Source organism: Egretta garzetta, unplaced genomic scaffold (assembly GCF_000687185.1).
Source record: "Egretta garzetta isolate BGI_Z169 unplaced genomic scaffold, ASM68718v1 scaffold30, whole genome shotgun sequence".
NCBI lineage: Eukaryota > Metazoa > Chordata > Aves > Pelecaniformes > Ardeidae > Egretta > Egretta garzetta.
Window position 1 is genome coordinate 1 of NW_009258383.1, and position 26,158 is coordinate 26,158.

The window sequence follows — 26,158 nt, forward strand, 5'->3', positions numbered from 1 at the left end:
ATGAGAACTCTTCTCAAAGATGTTGTGTAGAAAAGAGACTTCATTTGAGTCTAAAAAATCCCTTGATCTATGTGTTCTGTACTTCAGCCCATCATACTAATGCAAAGACCCCGTGAAACCGTTTTAAACTTTAAAGTATTATTATTTTGGCGTGCAATAAAACAGATGTTATACCATTTCTGAGCACATCTATACTGTAGTTGTGCATCCGTACATGAATAGTTTTAAAAAATGCCTTGCCCTGTGGAAGTGTGAAATAAATAGATCATATTTATTTACAGAGCACCTAGATGTTGACAGGTAATGGTAGCATTAGCAGGTGTTCTGTAGGGTGAACAACTGGATTCAGCAAGTAGGGCATGATGTGCCTTTTTCCTTGCCTGATGGTTGGGGCACTTCTTGGTAGGACTTTAAACAACCATAAACAATTACGGAGTTGTTCTTGGAGTAGGGACCAGTCTCTAGTCTCTAATATCTATCTTTAAGTGGTAGATATGGGGAAGCTATGAATTAAGGAATTGTTTTGCCCCAATAACTTGAGACATCTGCTGCTCTGTAGTCTTGTTGTCAGGGAGGGAATATTGGATGAAATCCTATTTACTCTGTAAGTGTTAATTTGTTCTCGTTACCATTCCATCTGTAAGCTGTTCATATTTTACATAAAGTACATGCTTAAGTGGTAGGAATTAACGTGCCTAGAATTTTTTATCAGAAAGTTAGTGTTGATATAATTGTCTAGTCCTAAAATAACCAAACCACAGAAGACATGGGCAGGCTACTTGTAAGTGGTTTTGTACGATACTGTAATGTTCATCCTGCATTAACTTCCTCCGATGGGACAGACAATGTCTTATCTTGGTTCAGCAAGGGCTCTGGAGTCTTCCTGTTTTGTTTTGGTTGTTTTTTTTTCCCTTTAAAAAAAAAAAATAAGTCAAGGCTTGGCATATAAATATTTTATGTAAAGCTAACTTGCAGTGCATGATAGCAGTATATGAGGCGTCTTGACACTAGGGCCAAAAGGGAAGAGCTTAAATATTCATCCCTCGGCCCACTACATTTTGAAGTGATAGTGGGACTGGGACCGTAATGAGAATGTGTAATTACTACACAAGTAAATTGCTCTGGCAGACGGTAGTATCCTGACCCTCAAACTTCTGTGTGTATGTTTGGTGCATTCTTGAAATCAGAATACCTTATTGCCTGTATGATAATTACTGTAAAGCTAACAAGGTATCTGATGTCTGCAGTCCTCAAGGAGCTGCTGCTTGGTGGCTAGGAGCTCCGCCGGTGGCATCACAGAATAGCAGAGATTAGAAGAGACCTCTGGAGATCATCCAGTCCAACCCCCCTGCTAAAGCAGGTTCACCTAGAGCAGGTTTCCTAGGACATCATCCAGGTGGTCTTTGAATATCTCCATAGAAGGAGACTCCACAGCCCCCCTTGGCAGCCTGTTCCAGTGCTCAGTCACCCTCAAAGTAAAGAAGTTCTTCCTCATATTCAGCTGAAACCTCTTATGCTTCAGTTTGTGCCCACTGCCCTTTGTCCTGTTGCTGGGCACCATTGAGAAGAGTCTGGCTCTGTCCTCATGACATCCACCCTTAAGATATTTGTAAGTATTTATGAGATCCCCTCTCAGCCTTCTCTTCTTCAGGCTAAACAAGCCCAGCTCCCTCATCATACAGAGGTTATAGTAATTCCCCTGTGGGGATCACCGTGCCCCTTGAAACCCGGGGTGCATCGTCTGACCCGTTGAGTGATCCTCGGCGAGTCCTACTAGTTAGGTGTACCTGAGCTGCGTGCATCCAAATGAAAATGGCCCTGCTAGGCCCCCTTCATCCTTCTGCATGTTACTCAGGGATCTCAATTAGTTGCTCGAGACAGAAGTCTTTATCAGAAGAGCTGATAGTTTAGTTGTCATGCAGAATTGACTTCATATGTAGGATGAGGAAGACCACAGTCAGCTGTTCCCACCACGCAGCCCTTTTCAAGGGAGTAGGTGAGTGGCACCGTACTGAAAAACTTGGTATTTCCAGGGGCTGGTTGTTTTGCACAGGTCAGTTTAATGTAAGGGAGAAAATTCCCCTGCTTGTAAGGAGTGACTGAATGCCACTTTATATCTAGGCTCCCTGAAAATGCTTGCAAATCTTCTGGAAGTAGCTGTGGACCTTTTAAGATTGAAAATCTTTTTGTCTAGATATGGCTAAAATGCTGCTGGAAGCAGTCCAGAGCACGGATGCCTAAACCTTTGCTCTTTTCAAAATAATACCAGAGTGTTACCTTTTTTGTTCCTTTAGGGGATGTCAAGCTGCTTTGCAGGTCAAAGATGCAATGGGATTTGTCACACGTCAGGATTGACTGAGATAGTGTGGTTTCAGACAAGGTGTCTAGGCTTCAGTCAAATTCGGACAGTAAAGTCCATATTGAAATGTCTTTGGTCTAGGGATTTTGGCCTTGAAATTTTTGACATTGGGATGCTGTTCTATTCTGTATAGACATGTGAGAAGAAACCCTTCTAACAATACTCGGTTGAAGAAGACAGCGATGTGACAAATACAGAGAGGGAGTAGTGAGAATAATGCTTGTAAGCCCGTGTTGTTAAAGGCCAGCAGTACCTGTGGCGTGATGGTTTAGTCAGCAGGCTTACCTTCAAAAACTAAGCATGCACAGAACTCTTTATGATATTTAAATCCAACAGGAGTTTGATGTTTGATTGCCCTTGAGTAAGCATCCTCACTTCCTATGTATAGAAATGATGAAATCATGGCAGGAAATGTTCACCATATGCATACACATGGATTGGATCAGGGTCTGTCTTGGTTCTCCATTAGTAAAACACTTTTTCTTACTCTTTTGTTTCTTAGTTCAGTTTGTAAGTGATACAGAGCAGGTACTTCCATGTGTGCTGCTGTCTAGCACTTAGTGCTGCTGTGATTTTGTCCTTCCATGGTGCAAAGGAGTTGCATGCAAGTGGTGTCTCTTCATAAGCTGGCTTCTTGCAGGAGTTATTATTTGGTATGTTTTTTCTTTTAAATACCGCATTATATCTTGAGCACAGAAGATCCTAAAGACTTCTTTTAGTCTGAGTTGTCATTCTGATTTGTGCGCTTTAAATAGGTGTTTCATTTAGCAGGCCATGAGGGGAGGGGATCAGAACCATTTCCTTACTACTGCCTTAAAGAGTATGTTTTATTTCGATAACCTTGGATGTGTCTAGCCTTAGTGTTAACAAAGAATCATTCACAGAAGTCATATCCTCTTCACAGAAGAGGTGGTTCATAGGCAGCAAAGAGTTGAGAAAGGCCTACCGTATTGGTGGGTGTACGAACTAAATTCCTCATGTAGTTTCTCAGGTTGTCCTAGCTGCTTATTAAAAGGCACGTAATGGGGATTGCTGGTTTTAATGTGATAAAATTAATTCTGGACTCCAACAAAGTAAAGAACAGATAATCTGAATTTTGGATTCCGTCCTGAAGCTGGCGAAGCTCTGCGCAAAACTGGAATGAACTGGTCAAGGCCACAGAAGTGTGTTGTCGGCTTCAAGTCTTCATTCTGCTTTAATAAACCAAAGGATGCATCGACTTCAAAGGAAAAAAGCAATAGTGCAAAAGTTCTCTTAGAACTCACACTGTGCCTGGCTGCCTGATTTGGCTTTCCACTCCCTGCGCCTGCAGTTCGGTGGGGGTGTTGCAGACCTGCGCCTGGCAGCAGTGATGCAGGGGTCCTGCCTGTTAGGAGTCCTGCTGTCCATCATGCTCACGGTGAGGTGCTGGCTGTTTAGGATGAGGTTGTGTTAGTTGGTCTTGTTCTGCCACTTCAGTTCAACTTTTCTGCTTTAAAAACAAGCCTTCAAGTGAGGTGGGCGCAACTTTGTATAGTATTGAGAAGCAGTGATGGATTTTTTTGTGAAAAAGCAGATTAAACAAAATCTTTACTTTCCAATGCCACCGCCGTGGGGAGGGCAAAGGAGAAACACTGAAATGTTCCTGAATCTTCAAGAACAAAGCTGGAATGTCATTTCCTCCTGCTCCACACTTCAGCCCTCAAGGCACTCTTCCGTCTCCTTCACAGGCAGGGCTGCCCAGCGTGGTGATCGTGGCTGGTCCTCACCATTGCCAGTGCGAGAGGGCTGAGAGCACAAAGCTGGTGGAAGTGTTTGGTATGCATTGTGTGCTTTTTCCTGCATATTGATCACCTAGGATTTATTTGAACGTCTGAGGCTTGGGGAAGGTATTATTTGACTAATTGGACCTTTCCTATATTGGCTAATGGGGGAAAGGGGGCATCTTGGACAGGAGGATGCTATGTGGGTAGGCACACAAGCTGTTTGAGTTGTAATGCAGAAGATAACCATTATTTGCCTTGTGGGGTGGGAGGAAGTGGGCAAGGACAGAGAAGGTAACTCCGCTGCCTGGTAGGAAAATCACTGACTCTCTTTAAATACAGCAGAGCAAGGCTGATTGCTTGTTGATGCTGGTGAGTCTAGCCAAAGCCTCAGAGCTCTAGGATGACTTGGGTTCTTAAGTTAAATGCAGGAAAAGGTGGCTTTTCCTGGCATTGGTGATGTCAGTTTGGATCTGGCTCTGATCTGGATTAAGTTGTCTTAGAGCTGGAGTAGTCAGACTAGAGTGCTTCTCATCTCGGGATGCCAGCAGATGGGTTGCCCCAATGACGGCTGGGCTCTTACTAGTCACGGCTGGGTATCCAGGGCCCGTGAAATGTTGACTTTTGCTGATGGTCATAACTATTAAAGTATCTAAACCAGGAGAAATAAATGCTGCCTAAGGATAACTTAGGCATTTGTTCACAAGCTTGTAACTAATCCCCAGCACCTTCTCTCAATTACTTTGTGTAAATGGAGTTCATGTATTTAGCTCTATGTGTAAGTAATCACTGGTGTAAGTGGTTGCCTACGGTTCAGATGCTGATGTGCCTTTTTATGTTTTAAACCTTCGAGCTCTTTGTGGATGCCCTTTAGTGCTGGTTTTTATACAGCAGTCTTACAGGCTTATGGGCTTCATTCTCTGTTCTCCTGTTCTGCTTCAGGGGCTGGTGCAGGCAGTACTTGGAGCGCTCATATTTTAGGAGAAATTTAGGGTGGGTGCGCTGTTTCTTCCTTTCTCCTCCCTGCCTTTCCTCCCTCCACAACCTGCAATCGCACAGGGAACTGTGGCGATGCTTTTGGTTGGTTTTTTTTTTACACTGAACTTTCCAATCTGTTTCTGCCTTTGAGCAACTGCTTTCATTCTGCTGACGGGTTATATTTGCCTGTGGTAAGTCATGAGCTTTCAGGGGTTGGCTGAAAGTATTGGTAAGTAAAAGCTCCCCAGGTGGTTTGCTCCAACTTGGGACTTCAGTAAGTATTGATTGGCAGTGGGCAGTTTTCACACGTGCTCACCAGGCAGGATATCTTTGTTCCCAAAGGCAGCAAGGCCCCTGTGGGCTATCTCTGGGCTTACCATTAGTGATGTTTGCTTGAGAAGAAGCTGAGGGATGAGAGATGCACTGCTGTCAGCTGTCCTCCAGGCAGGAGAATTTCCCAGCTGCCTAGGAGGGGCGGCCAGGTAGTTTCTAGAGCTGTTTTGAAGAGGCTACATTGGAAGTAAGGAAAAAGGTGTAGGGGAGGAAAACATCTCAATTTTTCCAGTTCAATAAAGTATATAAAACTTTTTACAGGGAGGATGAAGATGTTTAAGAACTACTTCAAGGTGTGAGTTTCTCCTCTGACTATTTTAGCATATCTTTCCAATTGGATAATGTTGTCAGTTGTAGGCTCTGGAGCTTCTAGGGAAAGCAGTAGTGGTGTGGAGGGTGGAAGTAGGCAAGAAGAAATGTAAAGGATGATGAAGCGTAGGAGGCGTCCTGATCTCTGTAGCTGCCTCGTGCCCTGCATTCATTTGTTCAATAAGGTGGAATCTGAGGGGCTTGGATCAATCACAGATCATTCAATTAATTTGAGTAAATATTGCATGTTGCCACCTGGCCGTTCGCCACACAAAAATTATGCTAATCTGCTACTGTGCTTTATGGGTGCAAGGCTGTAAATGCAGCTATTGGTATTTAGGGCTTAAATCTAGCAGTGACTTGAAGATGAGGTGGAAATACAGTTGCTCATGTGGTATGTGTTCCTATTGGGACAAATGTTGCAGTACCTATCAGGTTTTCCTTGGGAAGGGTTCAAAGGGTGGAAACGAGGAAGGTGTTTATGTGTGTCCAGAACCAGACCTCTTCTGGGAAGCACCAGTACTTGCTGCTTACCTTGTGTTCGATGCAGTCACAGAAACGTGACGTAAAGGGGCAGAGGAGCGGCTGGATGTGTCCTTAAGCCTTGAGCTTGTCTTGTGTTTTGTGACAGTGCATATAAATCTGGAGTTACTGGAGCGGAGAGAATAACTTGCCTCTTTTTTAGCTGAAACAGATACAAGCTCTCTGTTGCCATGTCCATAAGCTAACTAATTTCTCTCTTTGTTTGCAGTTACGTTGTCTCATATCACGCAGCTGGTTCTGAGTCACAACAAGCTTACAAGTAAGTACACTCCTGGTTTTGGGCTTCATTACAGGCCATTGAGCAGTGTTGAAAACCTGACGCTGCTAGTTTGATTTTTTTTTTTTTTTTTTTTTACTAGATCACAATGTCACCGTTAAGAGTGCTTCTTTATTAAAAAAAGTGCACTTTATTAGAAATAAAGAGATTGAGCATGTGACTTAGCAGTGTTCAACATGCCTTTCCAACTTCAATACAAATCTGCCACAAATCAGAAAACTGTACTTTTCAGTCTTGTTACCAGTTCAACCAAAAACCTGTTCCCTATCACAGCTCTGAAGTTCTAAGATAAGTTTAGGTGAGGACTTTGAATTTTTTTTTTTTTTTAACTGTTTCAGAAATGATACAGTTCGCGTTTTAGTAGATGGGTAATTAATTTGACTGAAGCAAGTGAAAATAAATTACAAGTGAACTGTGTTTTATCTGTTAACCAAACATATGTGCACAAGGCCAACTGAATGTGAGCTTTGGGCATAAAAGTCAAGCAGTCTACTTCTGTCAAAAAAACCCAAATCTTTTGAGCATAAGTTGTGTCTTGGTTGTACTGAACACACCACCTTCAGTTACTACCTTGTGGATCCTACTTCCCTTAGTAGAGAAGCCCTCAAGTGAGATGTTGCTGAATAGCATGTCATGAGCAGCATAAATGTGGGACTTAATTTAGTAGAGGCAGATATCAGACTGGCCTTTGCAAGGCAAAAGAAATTACTTCTTTGTAGGAGAACACTTCAGGCTTACCCATCAGTGTCTTGTGTAAACGCTCTTGCTTCTTGGTTGTTGGAATAAAAGCGGTGGGTTTCGTCTCATCCCTGCTACTATGTGTCTTCTGAAGAGAAGAGTTGGTTTTGTTGATGTTCTGCTTGTCCTTGTCTGCTCTCTGCATGTGCCAGTGGATTTCTATTTCAAACAGTCCTTCCCTTTTGGAACTGAATTTTTTAAGAGTGCATGAAATGGGGAGAGAAGTGCAATCACCAAAGTGGGGGTGCTGGGGAGATGGACTGCTCAGGTGCTGTAGTGTGTACCAGGCTATACCCAAGAAAAGCTTTACCAGTTGAGACTAGGGTTAAAAAAACAAAATACCAAAAAAAAAAAAAAACCGCAAACCAAAAAAAAACCCTACTGAATTCTAAACTAATTGCTGCACGAGCTGTAAGATATTATGTGTTACTTAAAGCATATGTGTTAATGCAAAAATCTTGCTTTAAGGCTTTGAGCATTTGCAGAGAATTAAGCATGAGGAAAAAAATGATAATATTCTTAGATACTACCGCATAAACGCTTCTTCTCTGGGTGCAGTTTATTGGGTACTAACACATAGCTTAAAGGGTTTGACATAGTAGTAGACAGTAGATAAAATTATGGGCACTATGTGCATGGCTGTGGGAAGTACGAATTAGTTATTCTAGGCCCTACTTTGGATTGTGGTGTCCTCAAGACTGGCATCTTGCTACTTGTTTTTGCCCTTATAGTAGTTTTCAAAGAAATCTCAATTTTTTTTTTTATAAATATGACGAGCAATTTTCATTTTCAGCCATCTAAGATATAAATGATGACCAATGGGCAAATTCAGGAAGGGAAATTGTAAGTATTGCTATTAAGCACACAGCTCTACCTCTAGTTGAGAAGGTTGTGAAGTTATAAATAGCTGGAAGCTGAGAGAATGTTTTGGGAAAGCATCATGGTAAACTTGCCTTGGGTATCTTGCTGTCTGGCGTCTGTTACCAGCCACTGATGGAGCTGGGCTACAGGGCCACCCAGCTGGTGGCTTTTGTGTTCCCTCAGGTCACTGCAAGGAGATGCCTTTCTCTGAACTTGAGCTGCTTAAAAGCTAGATTAAATGTATCCAGCTGCTTCAGATTTCTCTGCATCTTTTGGAGGGTTGCAGACACCTTGAGATAGCAGTTCATTCTGCACACCTCTGTCTCTTGCCTGTGTGACAAGGTCAGACGACTCATCCAAAGCTGGGTACGTAGTGCTGCCAGGCAGAACTCCCTGGTGCCGATTATCTGTTCTGGTACCTTCTGTTTGAGTGAATGCTTACCTGGCACAAGGGTGAAATGCATTGCTCTTGGAAAACTTGACTGTTCTTTCTCTGGGGTTTTCAAAAATCCTACAACTTTTGGAAGCTAACAGGCTACTGAGGACTTAATCACCTCTTCCATGTGACACCTTACAAATCTGAAACTTATCTAAAGGATGAGTTCAGAAGAACACACAACTGACTTGACTGGGAGGGGAGCAGGTATCTCCCTTGCTCTGAGGAAGCTGACAGGCTGAAACTTCTGCAAGGAGACTTGAATCACGGTGAACTTGGCTGTCTGAGAACGGAGCCTGGGGAGGGTGACGTACCTGAGCATGAGCACCAGAATTAAAACTGTGTAAGTAACCCACGTCCTAGCTACCAGTCTTAGCTGTAGACTTGACTGGAGGGGGAAAAAGATATGGTAATAAGAGGTTTCCAAGAAGGATGCTTAGCTAGTCAAGAAAAATCCAGACTACACTATTTGTTTAAAGCAGTTTTAGTTTTCAAAATGGCAGTTTGAGGATTGCCACTACTCTAAAATTGTGTTATATTAAATCTCTACTTCTAATTACTGCTTTCTTCTAAAGTAGCCCTTAGATCAGCAGGCTGCAAGTGTATCTCTTCTCTCAGCCAAAGGATTCTGTCAGCCTTTCTAATTGCTATGTTTGGGTTTCTTTTAAGGGAAGGTAAAACCACTGCTTTTCCTGAGAAGTAACTCATCAAGTCTGAAACTTAATATTCTTTCACAAATTGATGTGGACATTTAAATAGACAGCACCCATTTTTAAAAGGCTAAATTTCAAGCTCATATTCTCATATTTGACACTGTTGACCTAATCTTTTAAGATCTGTAATTAATTGTCTTAGCAGATTGTTCTTAAAATGACTAGGAAAGTGGTGGCAGTGACACTTGACATGCTGCACTAAGGTCATATTAGCATCTTCTACTAGTTTTCTGCCATTTAAATGAGTGTTCTGCTTGCTGTTTTTTTCCTGCTGTTTAGAGTAAATATGTCTATCTAGAAGAATAAATACATGTAAAAACTGGATATGCATATTTTTATGTAACCACAGATCATATTTTTGCCAGCAAACTCTATTAAAAGTAAGTAAAGTTTCATTAGCAAGTATGAAGACTGCACTATTAAATACATCACACTGCTTAGAATGTTTTTGTGGCATGGTTTTTGTCTATATTTCTAGTATGCCATTCATATTGCTGGTGCTTATGCATTTACATGTCTGTAAATCATTCATTATCAGAAGTACTCAGATCCACATTGATTTTTTTCTGGAGTATATTAGGCTGGATTTTTTTCAGCTGTCTGGTGCTGTGCTAATGGAGGAGTCTTGAACTGGCAGCTTCTGTTCCAGGTAACTTCTGAAATATTTGAGTCTGTCCTTTGCTGCTTGAGGAGAACTTTTTTGTGCTTCAAAATCAGAAGCAAAATTCTAGGGGAAGCTAAATAGCTGCGATTCTGCAGTTTTGGTGAGCCAGTTGTTGTGTAAGTGACAAACCTGGGACGATTCCACTTTGGGGTCTCCTGTGACAATCTGGTTGAAAGCAGAGGGAGAAAGTGAGTATTTGGGTTTTTTTCTTAACTTGATGTAGACATACAGGCCAGTGCCTCCATATATTGTACTGGCAGTTTTTTGTTCCATCGTTCGGTGATTTAATGAGAAGCACAATTAAAGGCAGCGATGCTTATACTATTAGCTTGCATGGGTTGTCTGATCCTGACCCAGGTGTCTTTTGAGCCCATTGGCTAACATCAAAATAAATGGAATAGAAGTCCTAGCAAAGTTCCTCGAATTTGTGGAAATGAGTGGCTGAATGATAGAGGTCTGCCCTTCAGTGTGGTGAATTAATTTGGGTAGATGTGTCTTAAGTTGTCTTTGCATGCCATTTGTTGGGAGCTGACATACAGGTGGCATTTACCTCCTCAATGTGATTGTTAATAGGACGTGAATACTGGTAGGGAATTAGGGTAGCTGTGCTGGAGGGGTGTGGAGGAAGTTGGAGCCACAGGACGTACTTCTGTAGAAACCATGCTTGATCACTTTGGTCAATTACAAATATTGTTTCCACATCTGTGCAAGAGTAATAATTCTTACGGATATCTATTTCACTGTTTTGTGTGCTTCTCTACTTAGGACTGCTTCACCCAAGTTCAAGAGGAACTTACCTTCTCTCAAAGTCTGGAGCAATCTTGGCCACTTGCTCTTTGTCACCCCTGTGCAGGGTGAAAGTGAACTTCAGGTGTTGTTGTAGATGTGCACATTTGGCAGGGCCAGCCAATGTGCTGATGCTTAGGTTCCTGCTCTGTGGTTGATGCTGGCTGGGGTGGTTGTGCCAGTCGTGTGTCCTGCTGCTTTGTTTCCAACAGTTTGGAGTGTCATGAGACTTCTGAAGTTTTGCCTTAAGGAATTTGTCATAGAAGTTCTTGAAATCAAACCTTGTCCTGCTTTGTTCAAACCTCTTCAGCTGGAGTTTGTGGTTTCATAACAGTTCTGGGGGATGGTTGCTGGGAATTGCAGGATACTGGGATATCCAGGGAGCCCAGGGCAGGCAAAGGAAAGGCATGTTGCCACGCTTGGCTTTCTCTTCTACTCTGGGACTTGCCCCATGTCATTTCAAGCAGAATGGTTTGGAGCTCTGGGAGAGAGTGTAAAATAGATGAGTGAGGGGCGGTGGGTTGTCCAGCTGGGAACAAGGTTTCTGTGTCACATTGTCTTGAGGGTTTAGCTCTTTTAAAATTGCTTGCACTAGAATGCCAAATGGCTGCCTTTGGGGGGAAAAAGTACCTTTGCAGGCTCAAACTGTAATCAGCAGGGTAGATTAGGCTTCACCTTCTGGTCTCTTTATGCCACTAGATTTGTGAGTGAGCAATAATTGGGATAGAATTAGCAATAGAGAAATGTCCTTTTTTAAAGGAAACATCTAAGACCGAGCATATATATTGCAGCTTATGCCTTACCTGACTTTTTTTCCTTGCAGAGCAGCTTTTGTGAACTATTTTGCCATGATGTACAAAGTGGTACTGAAACTTCTAGACTTTAGATAGTTAGGCTAACTCAAGGTATTCTCCAGCTACTTTAAAGTGTATACAAAATTTCGCATCTAGTATAGTCACACTTAATATCCTTACTTGGTATGCTGATGAGGTTTAAACAATTAAAATCCCTGTATTGCACCATGAATAGGAAGTGAGCTTGAAGAGCTTTCAGAAGCTCAGGTTAAGAGCAGTCCAGCCCAGGAGCACGCAGAGGGGAAGACGTGACTGGAAAGCAGGCTGGGACGTTAAAGGTTACTTCAGCATTGACAGCAGGTACAAGTGCTGGTCACCGCTACGTGCGCAAGCGCTGGTCACCGCTACGTGCGCAACTATTGCACTGACAACTTGGCATGTCTTATTTTCACTTATTTTGGAGATAGGCTGTAAGTGTTCGATGGCTTGTAGCTACTGTAACAGTTATTTCACTTACCTACCTGATAGATCAATTGATGCTGTGATCATTTGGAGAATATGTTCAGAGATTGGAGCTTTTGTGTCATTATCCAGTCGTACCTGGAGTGCATGAGTGTTTCTGCTTTCAGTGGAAATACTGGTATTATATGATTTGTCCGTTAGAGGTCACTGTTTAAATATCTTTAGCAGTTTCTTTCATGGGAAGATGCTTATGCTCCTGGTAGCAATTCAGTCTGCCTAGTGGGTAGTGAACAGCAGCTTAGTTTTGCTATTCTCCTCAGTCTCCTTAACCTCAGGTGATCCCGTGCTCACCAGCTTCACCGTATTCTTGTGCTGCCTTTAGATGTCCTCAGAAGTTGTTTGCTATTCATAGCTCACTCCTGACCATTTTTTTTACCAGTTTATTCTCATGCTCCGATTCCTTGCCCAGTATTATCAAATGTCTGAATGACAAGAACAACAACCGGGAACAACTATTTTTTTTTCTGAAACTTCCCCTGTATCACCTGATGTCGCATTCTCTGTCCTCCTCTCCCTTTCTTCTGAGCTGATGTCCCTTACTGTCCTCTGTTCTTTCCACTGCTTCTCTCTTGATCCTCAGGTGTAATCCTTTCCTCATCTTGAGTCTTTTCCTTTTTGTGGGGTGATCCATCAGCTTTTTGCTGCTGGTTCCCATTTCCACAGCTGAATTTTGGTTTTGAGTTAACTTTTTATCCTGTCAAGAGTAGCTGTCCCTCATTCATCATGTTCCTTTGACAGCCATATGGTCACCCTTTATCATGCTTGTGTGTTGTCCCTTCTTCCAGCTGAGCAGTTACCCCATTCGAAACTTTTCTCCTTTTTTTTGCTGCTCACACAGCTTACTGCTTCTTTGCTCTACCATCTCTTTCCAAATTGTTTTGTTCTCTGTGCGTGACCAGCACAGAAGCTTGTCCCTTCATCGCTGCTAACCCTCTTGAGGGTGTCCTTGATCTTATTTAATATGCTGCTAAGTTCCCTTGATGTCATCCTTACATTAGGCCATCTCCTTTAGAAGTCACCTTTCTGGCCATAGCGTATGCCTAGATGTATTGGAAGTGGTCCAGAGACAGCGACACTGCATCTGTCTGTCCTGAATTCTGTCGTGCCTAGATGTATTGGAAGTGGTCCAGAGACAGTTAGCGACACTGCATCTGTCTGTCCTGAATTCTGTCCCAGTCTAACTGCTTTGTCTTCTCCAGACTGCTGAAATGTCTTACGGTGTCTCCCACCGGCATTGTCTGACACTTTGCATTTTGCCTGGTATCAGGTTATTTATATAGCAAACTGGCTGACTTCTGGAGAGAACTAGATGCCCATATACTCTTTATTCTTTGTTGCTTCTTGTATTCTCCTCTATTTTCATTCTGCCTCTGCTTCCCTCTGGTAGGTCATTCCCCGCTGTTGTACTGACATGATAGACCCCAAAGTGGTACAAGTAAGCTCTTTGCGTAGCAAAACTAGGGTTGTGTCCAAAGCACAAGACTTCTGCCTGACAGTGGCCTCTCAGCTGTGCTTGGGAGTGGTGCTTCAAATTAACCATAAGCCTTTCATTTTTGTTATATATTTTGATTTGGTTTTCCTTCCCGTTTCTGGTGCTGAGACCGCTAAAGGGAAATCTCTTTCTGAATGCAGTGCACAGGGGGATGTGAGAAGGAGGGAAAAGGAGATCCCTATACATATGCCTTACTAAATTTGTGACATCTGAGTTCTGCACAAATGTTTAGATTAAATACCTTGTTAGCTTTTTTCCTCCCTGAAACAAACCCAAACCTTTGGTTCTGAGAAAGTACAGATGGTAGAGCATTTTAGCTTTAAATTATATAGATTTTGGTTTTAAGAAGCTTTGGGAGAATGAAGCAGAAGAGGTTTGTGCTGTAATGGTATGAAGAGCACATGCTGAAACTACCCCAATTTATGCATAAATTAAATTGACAAAGTTTGTGCTGTATGGCAACAAAGTCAGTTTTGCATTGTAAATAAGCATACATGCTAAACACAGCACTAGATACAAATCACTTGTCTTTAACATAGTTCTTCACAAGCTGTTGTTCTTCTCTTATTAAAGGGCATCTGCAAACATATTAACTCCTTTTCTGTGAGCCTCAATGTTTTCTGACATGTTTTAGTACAAATTTATTGTGTCTTCATTTATCTCCCAGTAGCTTAAAGTAACTGTAATTTTTTTGTGGAAGCCCCACATAAATGATCTTTCTCCATGTGTATGTACAGGTTGTAATGTAAAATTTCTGGAAATCCTCATGCCAGATGTAAACTATTCTGAAATTGGCATTTTCAAAGCTAGTGAATGTTGCACAAGCAAACTCACTTCATTCAGTGAAATTTTTTTGTTGCTAATACTGAAGGACAGGGGTGGGAAGGTAGGTTTGGTCTAGATTGAGGGGAAACTGGTTAGTTTTGTATACTTGGTTTTGTACTCTATGTATTCTTTCTCCTCTTCTAGTAATCAGGTGTGTTGAAGTGGGTAACAGCACAGCGTTCCCTTTCAGACCACTCACCCATCTGGCCTCTTACTCCTTCCTTTGATGCCCTGTGTCAAAAATACTGTAGAGCAAAATAACCCTTAGGGTGAAATAATTTCCTGATTTTTATCTGAGAATGGGCAATTTGTGGTAACGTGGTTTCTCTTGTCTAGGAGGAGTATCTGCTGTAGCTGGAAATGAAATGTATTGTCAGGTGAAGCCTGGGATCAGCTAATGCAGAGGCTCAGGGAGAAATCTGTACCGTACAGACTTAAAGAAGTGGCTTTAAGCACTGGGTGTAGGGAGCCCAGACTAGGAGGGAGTTTAATTCATTCCCAGCTCTCGGCTGGAATAAGAACATGTGTAAACACATGTGCTGACTTTGCTGTTGAGCAGTGAGGTTTTTTTACTGCAGCCTGTTAACTGTGTGTGTGTTTAGAGGGCAGACTGGTGTCTCCGATAAACAGCATCAGCGTGGCAGTCCGTGATGCTGGATGGGGGAAGAGTCAGTCGATCCAAGGAGCAGTGGAAAATAGTCCTACAGGAGTTCCTAAAAACATTTCAGTGGTGTACAAAGTGGAAACTACTAATACCATCCAATAAAGCGAACTGAAATTATGGTCTATGTGCTAGATACTCACGGTGAACGCAGGATTTTGTAAATAAGCACTGCTAAGCCCACGAGTAGATCGGTATTCCTGAGTAAGAGGCTGAAGTGACCTTGACCTGCGAGGGGTAACCTATAGTATCTGTTCAAGACCTGGTGTCCAGGGCATCCATCTTTGGTTAGTCCCTCCTGTAAACTGCAGAAAGCATGTTAAATAGACTGAAGTAAAGAGAGTATCGATGGAGGGGAAGGTGAACACGCTGAACTTCAAACTGGTTTTATTGAACTAAAGCCGGCTACTGTGAGGTAGTGTGAAACTCTGGAAAGATCATGCTTAAAAAAACACTTGAAGGAGACTCGCTGAGACCATTTGCAGTTGGTGGAAGCCTAATAATAAATCTCAATTTAACACTATCAGCTAAAGTTCTTTAGTCCTGCGGAAGTTCTTTTTTTTAACCGTTCCCTGCTGTTGAGAGATCAACACATACAGATGATCTGATCTGTAACAAGGGCATGTAGCCTGTGTTCTCCAACTTTTCGCATGGTATACCACACTTTTTTTTTTCTCCTGATGTAAAAGTAAGATAGCAAAGCATCTTGGCTGAACTATGTACTCCTCACGAAACAGTTATTGAAGCTGAAGGTGCTGTGGTCCACTACAGTACTTGCATGTCACATCAATTCAAAAAGCTTGGCTAATACTCCATCTTCTTCAAAATTATTTTTAGAAACAAAGGGGCATGTTTATATCCACGTTTTTATACCCATCCTCACTTGAACAGTACTGTTCCTTACTGCTGTAAAAAAGCTAACAAACATAAGATTTTTGTGAGCTATTTTGGTGTAGTTTCAGTTCTTTACTGTTAGGTGATTTATTTTATACCTAGTAATCCCTTCTTAACCTCAGCCCCTGTTTTCTAGTATTTCTCTCCAAACTCTGAAGTGCATCTTAAGGTTTCTTTTTGGAGAACGGATTTGTCCGTTGTCTTCACTAGATGTCACTTGATTCCCAGTCTCTTCTCGGTCTTTCTTATGCTCACAGCACTTCTCCTTAGACTCTGGCTTCTAAATTAAAACTGTTTATTGATAAATTGTTTTGTTAGCACAGTAGCACATCAGTGAGCTATAGTATAATTTAAACATGTTCATAAGAACATTTTCATAACTGCAGTGCTTCTGTGGATAATTGCAAGAACAAACTCTGCTGGTTTCTGGAAAGAGCTGAAGATGAAGGAGACGTCTAAGTTTGTTTTTAATGTTTTCAGTGTGAGGAAGGTTAGTATCCATCTCTGGAAGAGAGTGGAGGGAGGGCAAAAGGGGAAACTTGGAACTACATAACGTGTAAATTAAGTACTGTATGCTTCACTTGGGATAAAGATTCTCTCCAGTTAACTGCCAAGTATGATATCAGCATGCCTATGAATATTTAAAACAAAAACTGTTGTGTTCTCCCTCTGCTAATTTCTCTTTCATTTTGGTGAAGCTGATTGCTTCTCTCTCAGTATAACAGAACCCTTGTCAAATTAATCTAAACATGACTCTAGCTCTATGAGTACGGCTATATTGGATGCACAGAATGCATTATATATTTAGCATTCTAAATTCTTCCTCCCCCATGAAATGTGAGTAACATTTCATGTCTTTATGACCTTTACTCTGAGGGATCCTTATTCATGAAAAGTTCCTGTTGACACTAACTGGATTAGCAACAGTCTGCAGAACTGGGTTTATTATATTGTCTAGCCCACAGGTTTTACTTCAGGCTTAAGAAGTAGGTTCTTGCACTTCGCAAGAAAAACTTATTTGGGATCTACAATGGTCTGATAGCACTCTCAGGTCTGTATTGAGTTCTCTTTACTCTGCATGACTCTTGGCCAGCTTTTTTGCGGAACAGTTTAATGAGAAACTGGCATAGTCTTATAAATCTCTTCTTTGACAAGTAGTGCTATTTTAATAGCTCTTCTGGATAAATATTCCCTTAGAACCTGTAAAGGTTTAGAGTACTACTGAACGTCACGTTCCTAGGTACTGCAAAATTACTTCATTAACTAAAGAAACACTCTGAAGAACCCAGGGATTCTGCAGCTTAAAGTTTCTAAAGATATGAATGCAAAGAAACTAATCATGTTTTAAATAAAATTCTTATTCCACTTGATGTCTGATTCGAAAGCCATTGTGTTCAGTGGGAGGTTTTCTGTAGCCTTTGAATCACGCTTGCTGAGGAGGTTGTAAGCTTACTTGCACACAGCTTTATGAATAGGCAGGTGTTACAGGTACGGTTTTCCAAGCAGCAGTTGGACAATGTTTATTGTGAACATTCAGTGTTAAGGTATAGATGAAGTGAAATGGTTGTTTCTGTTTACATACCATGTGTTCCTCTCATGGAGACTTTTAGTTTTACAAAATCATTTCATTTGTCCAATTGGGTGGTTTAGCGACTCTTGTCATGTTTTTCATCTGAGCTTCCTTGTCTAAAATGTTTTTAAAATGTTTTTTTATTTTACTTTTAACTTGTAAAGGAAATTTTTGTGTTTATATTTTATATATTTTTTTTAATTAAGAGTCTCTCTGGAAATGTTTGATTTAATGTTGGTACCTGCTAAATGCAGAAAGACTGGATTTCATCTTCTAGATGAAAAGCAAGTAGTGACTTAATCTTGCAAGCACCTGAGTTTGTTTACTTTTAAAGTTTTCCAGTGCTCAACAGAAGCTTTAAGAGAAATAATCCTGGAGATCATTTCCAGAAATAGATGCAATCAGAAAGCCTGTGCATTCTCAGCTGTACAAAGGGCCCTGCCACCACAAGAGGAATTGTACTGAAACCTAGATGAATGACTAAAGAGTGGCAGAGTGGAACTGGAAGGGGGGGAAAAAAATGCCCCTCCTTTTCTCCTCTTCCATTTTCTGTGTTCTTCCTTCTCTGTCAGAGGTTGGGTGTACAAAAGGAGCTGGATCCAGGCATCAATACTACCTAGTGGTGTGCAAGAAGCTTGACCTCCTGCTGTATGAGGAAGGGTTAAGTCTGAGGCACTTGGAACTCCAAGCTGCTTTACCCGATTAAATGTTCTTAGCATGTTTCTCTGATAAAAAGCCCCTCTAACCCCGTATCGGCTCTCCAACAGAGGGCAACATCAGATCTCTAGTAAAAGCAGATGTCTAGCACAGGCTTCTAGCTCTTGATGTGGGGAGAGAACTAAGGTCCAGATCCAGGATACTTAAGGGTGGAGTTATATGTAGGCATTGAATAGCAGCATTTAATCCTTCTTGTGTGTTTTGGAAATCATATCGGAACTTCTGAACAGCTGCTGCTTATGTAGGAATGAAATTTAATAACTTGCCTTGAGTGAAAGGCTGCTCTGATGAGAAGATATTTTAGTTCCTAAATAATTGCCGCTAACTTCAGGGCAAAAAAGAGCATATTTGTTTAAAAGCTCTGAAGTGTACCAAGTTGCCAATCCTTATTTCCAGGAGCATGAACAAAGTCCTCTTACTCCTTGGTGTGCAGCGTGCAGACCCTCTCTTTCGCTCTCAAGCAAGGTCTTGAAATCAAGGTGAAGTCTGTAGCTGTCATAGTGAATCATTGTGTGCGATTTCCAGAGTTGAACAAGGGGAAGGAAGCCGTTCCTGGTCTTGTGAAGTGAGGCTTCATATGAATGGGGCTTCATGATGTGACTGAAGCTTCCCAGGAGAATGCAAAGGCATTGGGCTGCCAAATTTTACTAGCATTTGCTGAGGGGGAGTTTAGTTGTTAATGACACTGGGCAGCAGATGGTCTTAGAAGAGTTGTTAAGACACTGTGGATCGTACTGTAAATATGTGGGTGAATGGAACCAGGATGCTGACAGTTCACTCTCACCGCTCATCATGAGAAGGTGACTTGAGTGGAATACGGTATTGCCAGAACATGAATTTCTTGGTATTTGGCAGTCTGCTATATATCTGGGAAGAATTTTGCAACATGACAGTGGGATGGTAGTTGGGATGCACTTACTCATGTAAAGTTCAGAACAGCAAATGTTGCGTGCCTAGTCAACCTTGCTTGACCACTGCTGATCTTCAGACCCAAAGGTACTGAACCTGCGCAGTGAGCTACAAGACTGGTACAGGAGTTAATTCCAGTCTCCCGTTTTTCTTTGAATCCAAGAGAGCATTCATTTATATTAGAAATGAATCCGAATTGTTGAACCAGAAAATAAGCTATCACAGGAAAAAGTCCTCTCTCCCCTACCACAAGCCTGGTCTCAAGCTAATCTTCTGTTTTTCCTTCTCACGAAATGCCTCCAGCCCTTCTGTCCAAACCAAAAAAATACAATTGTAGATTGGGGCTTTTTATTTTGATTTAACAGTGTTTTGCTCATCTTGGCCTGCTTACCCATGCAGCTTTTAGTATGGCTTGAAGGAAATAATGATATAAAGTATCCTAAGTATGATTCACAACATGAAATACAGATATATCAGAAACTTAGTGTACAGTGTGCAAGGACACAGCTGCTGCTGTTCACTAGGGACACTTAACTCACACCTGTGCCCTGGCAAAAGAAAACCAAGTCAAAAGCCTCTGATAAACTAGCCAGTGGAAGATGGGGTTTTACCCTGTGATTGCAAGTGGGATGAGCAGGTAGAACTTGATAACTTCAACTGTGTAGTGACCCATTGAAACCAGGGTTCCCTTTGATGCTGTGATCTTCAGTGAAAGTGTAATCTTCATGAACAAATTTCTGGAAGCCTTTTCTTCCTATCTTGATGTCCAGGCATCATCTTTTCCAGGTGGTTTCATGGGAGTGTTTTGATTGTTTTGCATTTTTTTAAGATGACTGTTGACCTTCCTTGAAATGATTCTTCATCTCTCCACAGTCTCCTAGCTTAAGTTAGAAGTGAAGTACAAGCTTAAGAATTCATTTATTCTTAAGGGGGAAACAAGCTGATTTGGTCAGGTATTTGAAAGGATTAAATCAGTGTTGCTGGTTCAAGGTAGCTCAGTAACTGGGTCCAGCTTTTTGCGTTGATGTCACTTTTTCTTTGGGCTCTGTCAGGCTTCTGGGAGAGTACTTGTCCCCATCCTATGGTCTGTTCACAGATGCAGAACAGCTTCGCTGCGACTCCATGATGCAAGGAGGTTGTTAGGTAACTAAATCCGCTGTGAATAGGACTGACTAAATGTACGGTGCCCGTTAACCAACCCTGATTCAACTGAAATGCGTGTCAGGTTTTGCTGGCTTTCCTCATGTGAGGGTAGCACGAACAAATTGTCTCTGTAGTCTGACAGTTTCAGTAGCCTGGCCTCACAGCAAGATTAAATAAGTTTCATGGGCTTCCTGTCTTTGTAGCGATAGTATTGTCCTTGGTGTAAGGTCTACTCTTTTAGCTGCCTCTGAGAACTTTCTGTGTGTTGGATAATAGCTTTTTATTTTCTTTATCATCTTGTGATGGTGTTCAGCCTGGATAACTGACACACAGGCAGCCAAGCTGACTGTAGGTTTGGTACATCTGGCCTCCTGAATGTCATGCTCTTGCACTGTTTCTTCTAGGAGAGTGTAATCTCTTACACTGTCAAAAAGGCCAAAACCTTCATACCAATTTTTTATTAATTACATTAACAGCGTAACTTCAGGAGAATTATATTTGGTCTTTGTATTGTTTAGACTTTGACTAAACTAAACCCTTACTTGCTAGTACTTCTGATTCCTAGTCTTGCATAAGCATAGTATATGTTTGAGAAGGCAGAAGAATGGTTTGCCAGTCCATTGCATCTCACCAAAGTCAAATTATAATGTCTAATTACTGAAAGGACAACATTTTAATACTGGTAATTACTGTTCTGGTGAAATATTGAAGCTGGAAACAGCTGAATTATGTCAATTAAAATCCTTAGTTAACTTCTGTTAGGGAATAATTTAAAGCAAAAGTAGTAGTGCATTACCCTTTACCTTTTACTTTCTGAAGGCACATAACTCTTGCCATCCTTGAGTGACAGATATGCATGGACCGGTTGGAAAATACCACAAAGGGAGTGCTTTTAAATGTTCAGATTTGCCTTAATGACTTTATAAAAAAAGTCAGCTAAAAATCTCCTGCAATGAATATGACCCTCAACAGTAATATTTATGTAGTGTAATTAGAGTGTTTGTTAGGGATCCCATTATTGTTCACAATGTAATTAGGCTTATAATCTAGTAAATGTGACATACTATAATGTTCTGCTTTGTAAACATTATTGACTCCATTTTAAGACTGAGATTGCCTCATGCCAACAAATAAAAGAAAATCATGGCCTCATAAAAACTTCTCATTATTTAGATGTGCACTCTATGAGTTCCTGATGCAGTCAAAATTGAGACTGAACCAGGGTGAATATTGAACACAGGTGCAAGCTTCAGTGCAGGTTATTTGCCAACCTCCTTTTATGTAAACCTCAGCTGTCTGCTTAAAACTCGCTAAGTTTAAGGAGAGGAAGATGCAAATCTGAATAAGTATTTAACCTCATCTGCATAGGCATATTCCTATTGTGCTTCTGCCTTATTTTTCATGTTTCTAGTTAATAACCAGGTATTTGTTGTTGCTAATCCAATGTAACCATGTATGTATATTGATCAGTTTATTCATTCATGGGAGGTGACTGAAAATGGGCTTGGCTGAACAGTTCATCTCTTAGGGCTGGACTTAAATTTTTGTAAATCAAGCAATAAGCAGAATGGGCCATCTCTAGAAGTGAATTTTTATTTCATGTTTGCTATTAAAGACCCTTAACGGTATCTTGGTGTAACTACTTGTGTCATCCATTTTTCATCTCAAATAATGCTATGGTCTGACTCTCTTAAGCTCTGCTGTTTTGAGACCTATGTGTGCTACGTGGACACAGAGGAAGCCCTGCTTCTCTTTGGTCTATCGGAGCATTCTGTCTGCAGTGGGAGGATTTGATAGTCAAAATATCTCACAATACTGGTAGTAACTTTCTGAAGAGTACAAAGTGGCTGCGTTGAGCAATGGGAACAGATTCCAGATAGGAGATTTTTTTTTTTTTGATGTAAACTTTGCTTTTTTTGTGATAGCTATTAGATGCTGTTTCTACCATCAGCCACTGTACAAGCAGAGCAAAAGGCAGGTGCTGGTAGAGCATCCATAGTCTAGGTAGCAAGCCCTAATTGCAGTCTCTCACTGTGAAAACTTTTCCACAGCTGTGCCAGCAAACATCGCAGACCTGAGAAACATAGAAGTGCTCAACTTTTTCAACAACCAGATTGAGGAGCTGCCTACACAGATTAGCAGCCTTCAGAAGCTCAAACACCTGAATCTTGGGTGCGTATTTTAATGCAAAAAATTTGCTGTAAATAGGTGCTGTCAAACATTGTCACATCTGAAACTGGAACTTCCTATTTTTTGCTATTAAAGTTTCTTTTTGAAAGTGTTTGTGGTGGTTAACTTGGCAATTATGGTTTCAGTGTTTAGTGTCCTGGATAATCAGATACTTAAGTGATCAAGTGCTTACTCTGATATACCGATAACCATTTAAGGTCAACAGCAACTCATATTTGTCTAATACTGAAGTCAAACTTAGCAATTATTGAATTTTACTTCCCTAGCAACTGTCTCTTAATTCTGTGGTAAATTTAGGACTTAGATTCCAAAGTCCCAAACTTGGGATTAAAGAAATTTCAATTTCTATTAAACCTGTAAAAGAAGCAGGAAATCTTTAAAAGTGCATTTAATCAGATACCATATTCCAGTAGAGTTGGTGATACTTCATAACAACAACAGTTGCAGAAGGCTTTTGAATTATTAAAAAAGTAAATGTGAAGCACAGAACCTTATCAAAACTAGCTGGACATATTTTTAAACTGTAACTACTTAGGAAAGTACTAGTAGGGGCAAGATCTAGCTTTATAGGCTTCTCATAGAAAGCTTGTATTTTATAAACACAAACTTCTGAACACCTTGATCAAACAAGAGGATTTTTTTTTACTATTTTAAATATGAAGTAATTTTGGCTAGGCTCTGTGTATCCTGCTCTAGATACTTTTGTAAAGTGCTCATAACTGAACTGCATCCTGAACTGTTGGAATGCCAATAAGTGTTTTCATGACGATCTTGTCTTTATTTGGTCACTTCAGATCTCTGGCATGCCCTAATATCTGCTTGAAGCTGGGTTTGATCATGAATTAATATTTGCTCTAAAAAGCAGCATTTTATATGCCTTGGGAGTTAAAATCCATATTTTGGAATGGCACGTAGTAGTGTTGCATTGTATGGAGGGAGGAAGACGTTGGGCTCTTCCCATAGATTGAAGCAGTGACAAGTGTTTGTATAGTTCAAGTACTGATCTCCGCTGCATTTTTTTCTATTCATATAGTACGAAAGGTCACTTGGGGTTAAGATCAGCAGACATTTAGGTCTGGATCCACAGTTGCCACCTTCATGTGTCATGTGGTCCAAGATCCTGTAGATTAAATGTTCTTCCTTCTTAATCCCCTCCTTACCCATATTCTTCCAGATGCAGGTTTAGTTCTGCGAAGTGGATTCTGCTTCAGAAGTCCTTGGGATCAGTGAAGGGGAAACTGCTCTGCTTTGATAGTTTGGGGCTGGGGGGGGATCCCAGAAACCCTCTTGTCATCTGCAGTGCATGTGTACACACAGGGCATCAAAACAAGCCTCTGGGGGAGAGGGGAAGCTTGAATAAGAGCATAGATTATTTTGGGGAGTATTTTGGTGCAGAAGGATCTAGTAGTAGGATGGGAAGAGGAGGGAAGGCCCTAGAGAATAGCGCCAAAAGCTGTTATTTCTGTGTACCCAACTTTGTTAATACTTGGACTTGAGTTTTCCTTAGTTTTTAGCATTACATCACTCTTTGTAAATTCACATTATATCTTCTCTTGTTGTCACTTGTAGCTATTGCTATTTCTCACTTTTGTGTCAGAAGTAGAGTCAAATTAAGAGTATGTTTAGAGACATGTGAAAGGTCATGACTGCTTCTCATCATAAGAATAAAATCCAGCTCTTCAAAAGAGCTGCTTGTACATGCTCTTCCTGAAGATGCCAGTCTTCTCTGTTCCATTTTCAAACTCAGGTGACAAATGAAGCAAGATCCATACAGACAAGCTGTATGTTTGGTGTACGTACACTAGGGACAGTATAAATAATGGGCTGGTAGTTCTTTTCCTGTGATAAACAGACAGAGCTCGAGCTTGTATGCAAACAGTAAGGTGCTGTGAATATTGTCTCCAGCTCCTTGCCTGCCTTTGTTGTGGCAGCAGCTCTAGCTGGAGTTTCTGGATCCCCTCGTTCGAGCCCTTTGGGGTCAGGGAAAAGTTACTGCATTTTCTGTAGCTTGTCTGCTCCAGGTTATCAGAGAAACCTTTTTTCTGTTAGCTTTCCCCATCTTCTGGTTTTTGCCAGTAGGCAGTGGTATTTGAAACCCTCTAAGACTGGCTGAACGAGCTATGTTTAGACTAAGCCTCATCAATCAGAGGGCTGACATTTTATTTACCTGATGCTCCGTGTGCATCAATAGTTATCTAGTGACACAAATTTGCTGTTCTTGAGAAGGGGGTTTGAGCAGCAATTATCAATGAACGTAAATATTGTGCAGTCGAGGTACTCCTTGTTGTATTTGGTACTGTGGCGAAGAACTATGTGGTATGGGGGAATGGCAGCTGGTAAAGATGCTGTGCAAAGGGGTAATTTGTGGTTTAGTTAGTAGATAGGTCATCTGCCAAGGACCAGCTTCCTCAGTGGTGCACATTAAGCTGGGTATAGCACTGTGGCACCTCTCCCTTTTGCTTTGTGTTTTGTACATAACAGACGGGATACCTTGTGAGTGTGTAAGTTTTGGGTGTATTTATGAGAGTAAGAGCTGAAAACGGTCTGCGTTGCAGAAGGCTTGCTCAGTATCTTGTAGCATCAAGCCCTTTTCAAAGCAGAACAAAAGGCAATTTTGGTGTTGATTACATTTTTTAGAAATGAAACTCCTGTTGCCTGTGTTATTCCTACCAGATGAAGTGAATACTGATGGCGTTCTGTTTTTTTCCTCTTCACCTACAGCATGAACAGGTTAAACACCTTGCCAAGGGGATTTGGCTCTTTACCAGCTCTGGAGGTTCTTGACTTGACTTACAACAACTTAAATGAAACTTCTCTACCAGGAAACTTCTTCTATCTGAGTAAGAAACTTTTCTAAAACCTCTACAAATCTTCATGATATGGTGCTTTGCTTTCTGCAGTTGAAATTTATTTGATGGAAACCAAACTCCAACAGAATTTCTTTCTGATATTTATGTTTTTCTCTGAATATCTCTTGAATATTTCTACATAGTTCAGCAATATTTATCACTGATACACAGTCACCTGACACAATTGGACACGAGAAGACTTGGTTAGTAATGGTATATTAGTTTTATTCGGAGTATTATTTCCTTGGGTCCCATACTCAGTTAAACTTTGTGGAAGCTTGCGAGCCTCGGGGGAAAGTAACCTGTTTCGCAAGGCAACTGTTGTGCGTTGACTCTGGAAACAATTGTGTTCCTGATAGTTCATTACTGAAATAGTTTTAACAGCTTGTGGGTGTTGAAGTGACCAGTATGTTAAAAAATATGCTAAGGTTGCAAAGCTTGGCACAGGAATGGAAGAGCTAAGCTGACCTTTGTACATGTTAAAAATACATGCTCAGAGAGTTAAAATAAAGGTATTGTAATACGTATTTGCAAGAGGGCTGCATTATGGTTGCCTAAGCAACTTGAATTCTGGCACTTTCTGGATTTCAGTGATTCTGCTACCTTACTGGTGTTTTTAGTGTACGATGCTGAAGTGACTTCGGGATCAGTGCATTTTTAGCAGCAAAAGTGACAGGCGAGGGGAGAGGAAGGAGTGCTGCTGTCTGAGAGACTTCGTGATTGTAACCTGGCAGAGGGAAATTTTTAAGTCAGCATTATTAAATATGGTCACATATAATGAAATGAGAGGAGGAGTAGTAAACTGCGTAAGAGAAATGTGATCCCCTCTCTAGTGGGGAGGAGAGGTTTTGCT

At 41.1% G+C, this 26,158-nt stretch overlaps 1 protein-coding gene across 1 annotated transcript in view; it reads left to right on the forward strand.

Moving 5' to 3' along the window:
- Window positions 1–3,671: 3,671 nt before the first annotated feature.
- RSU1 (Ras suppressor protein 1) overlaps window positions 3,672–26,158 on the forward strand; it is a gene marked incomplete at its 5' end in the record, with an annotated part of 99,724 nt that continues 77,237 nt past the window's right edge. The window contains 5 exons of the mRNA XM_009641163.2: window positions 3,672–3,758; window positions 4,069–4,156; window positions 6,473–6,523; window positions 22,318–22,438; window positions 25,178–25,296. Of these exons, the coding sequence (XP_009639458.2) occupies window positions 3,672–3,758; window positions 4,069–4,156; window positions 6,473–6,523; window positions 22,318–22,438; window positions 25,178–25,296 (466 nt within the window). The remainder of the gene's footprint in view (window positions 3,759–4,068; window positions 4,157–6,472; window positions 6,524–22,317; window positions 22,439–25,177; window positions 25,297–26,158) is intronic.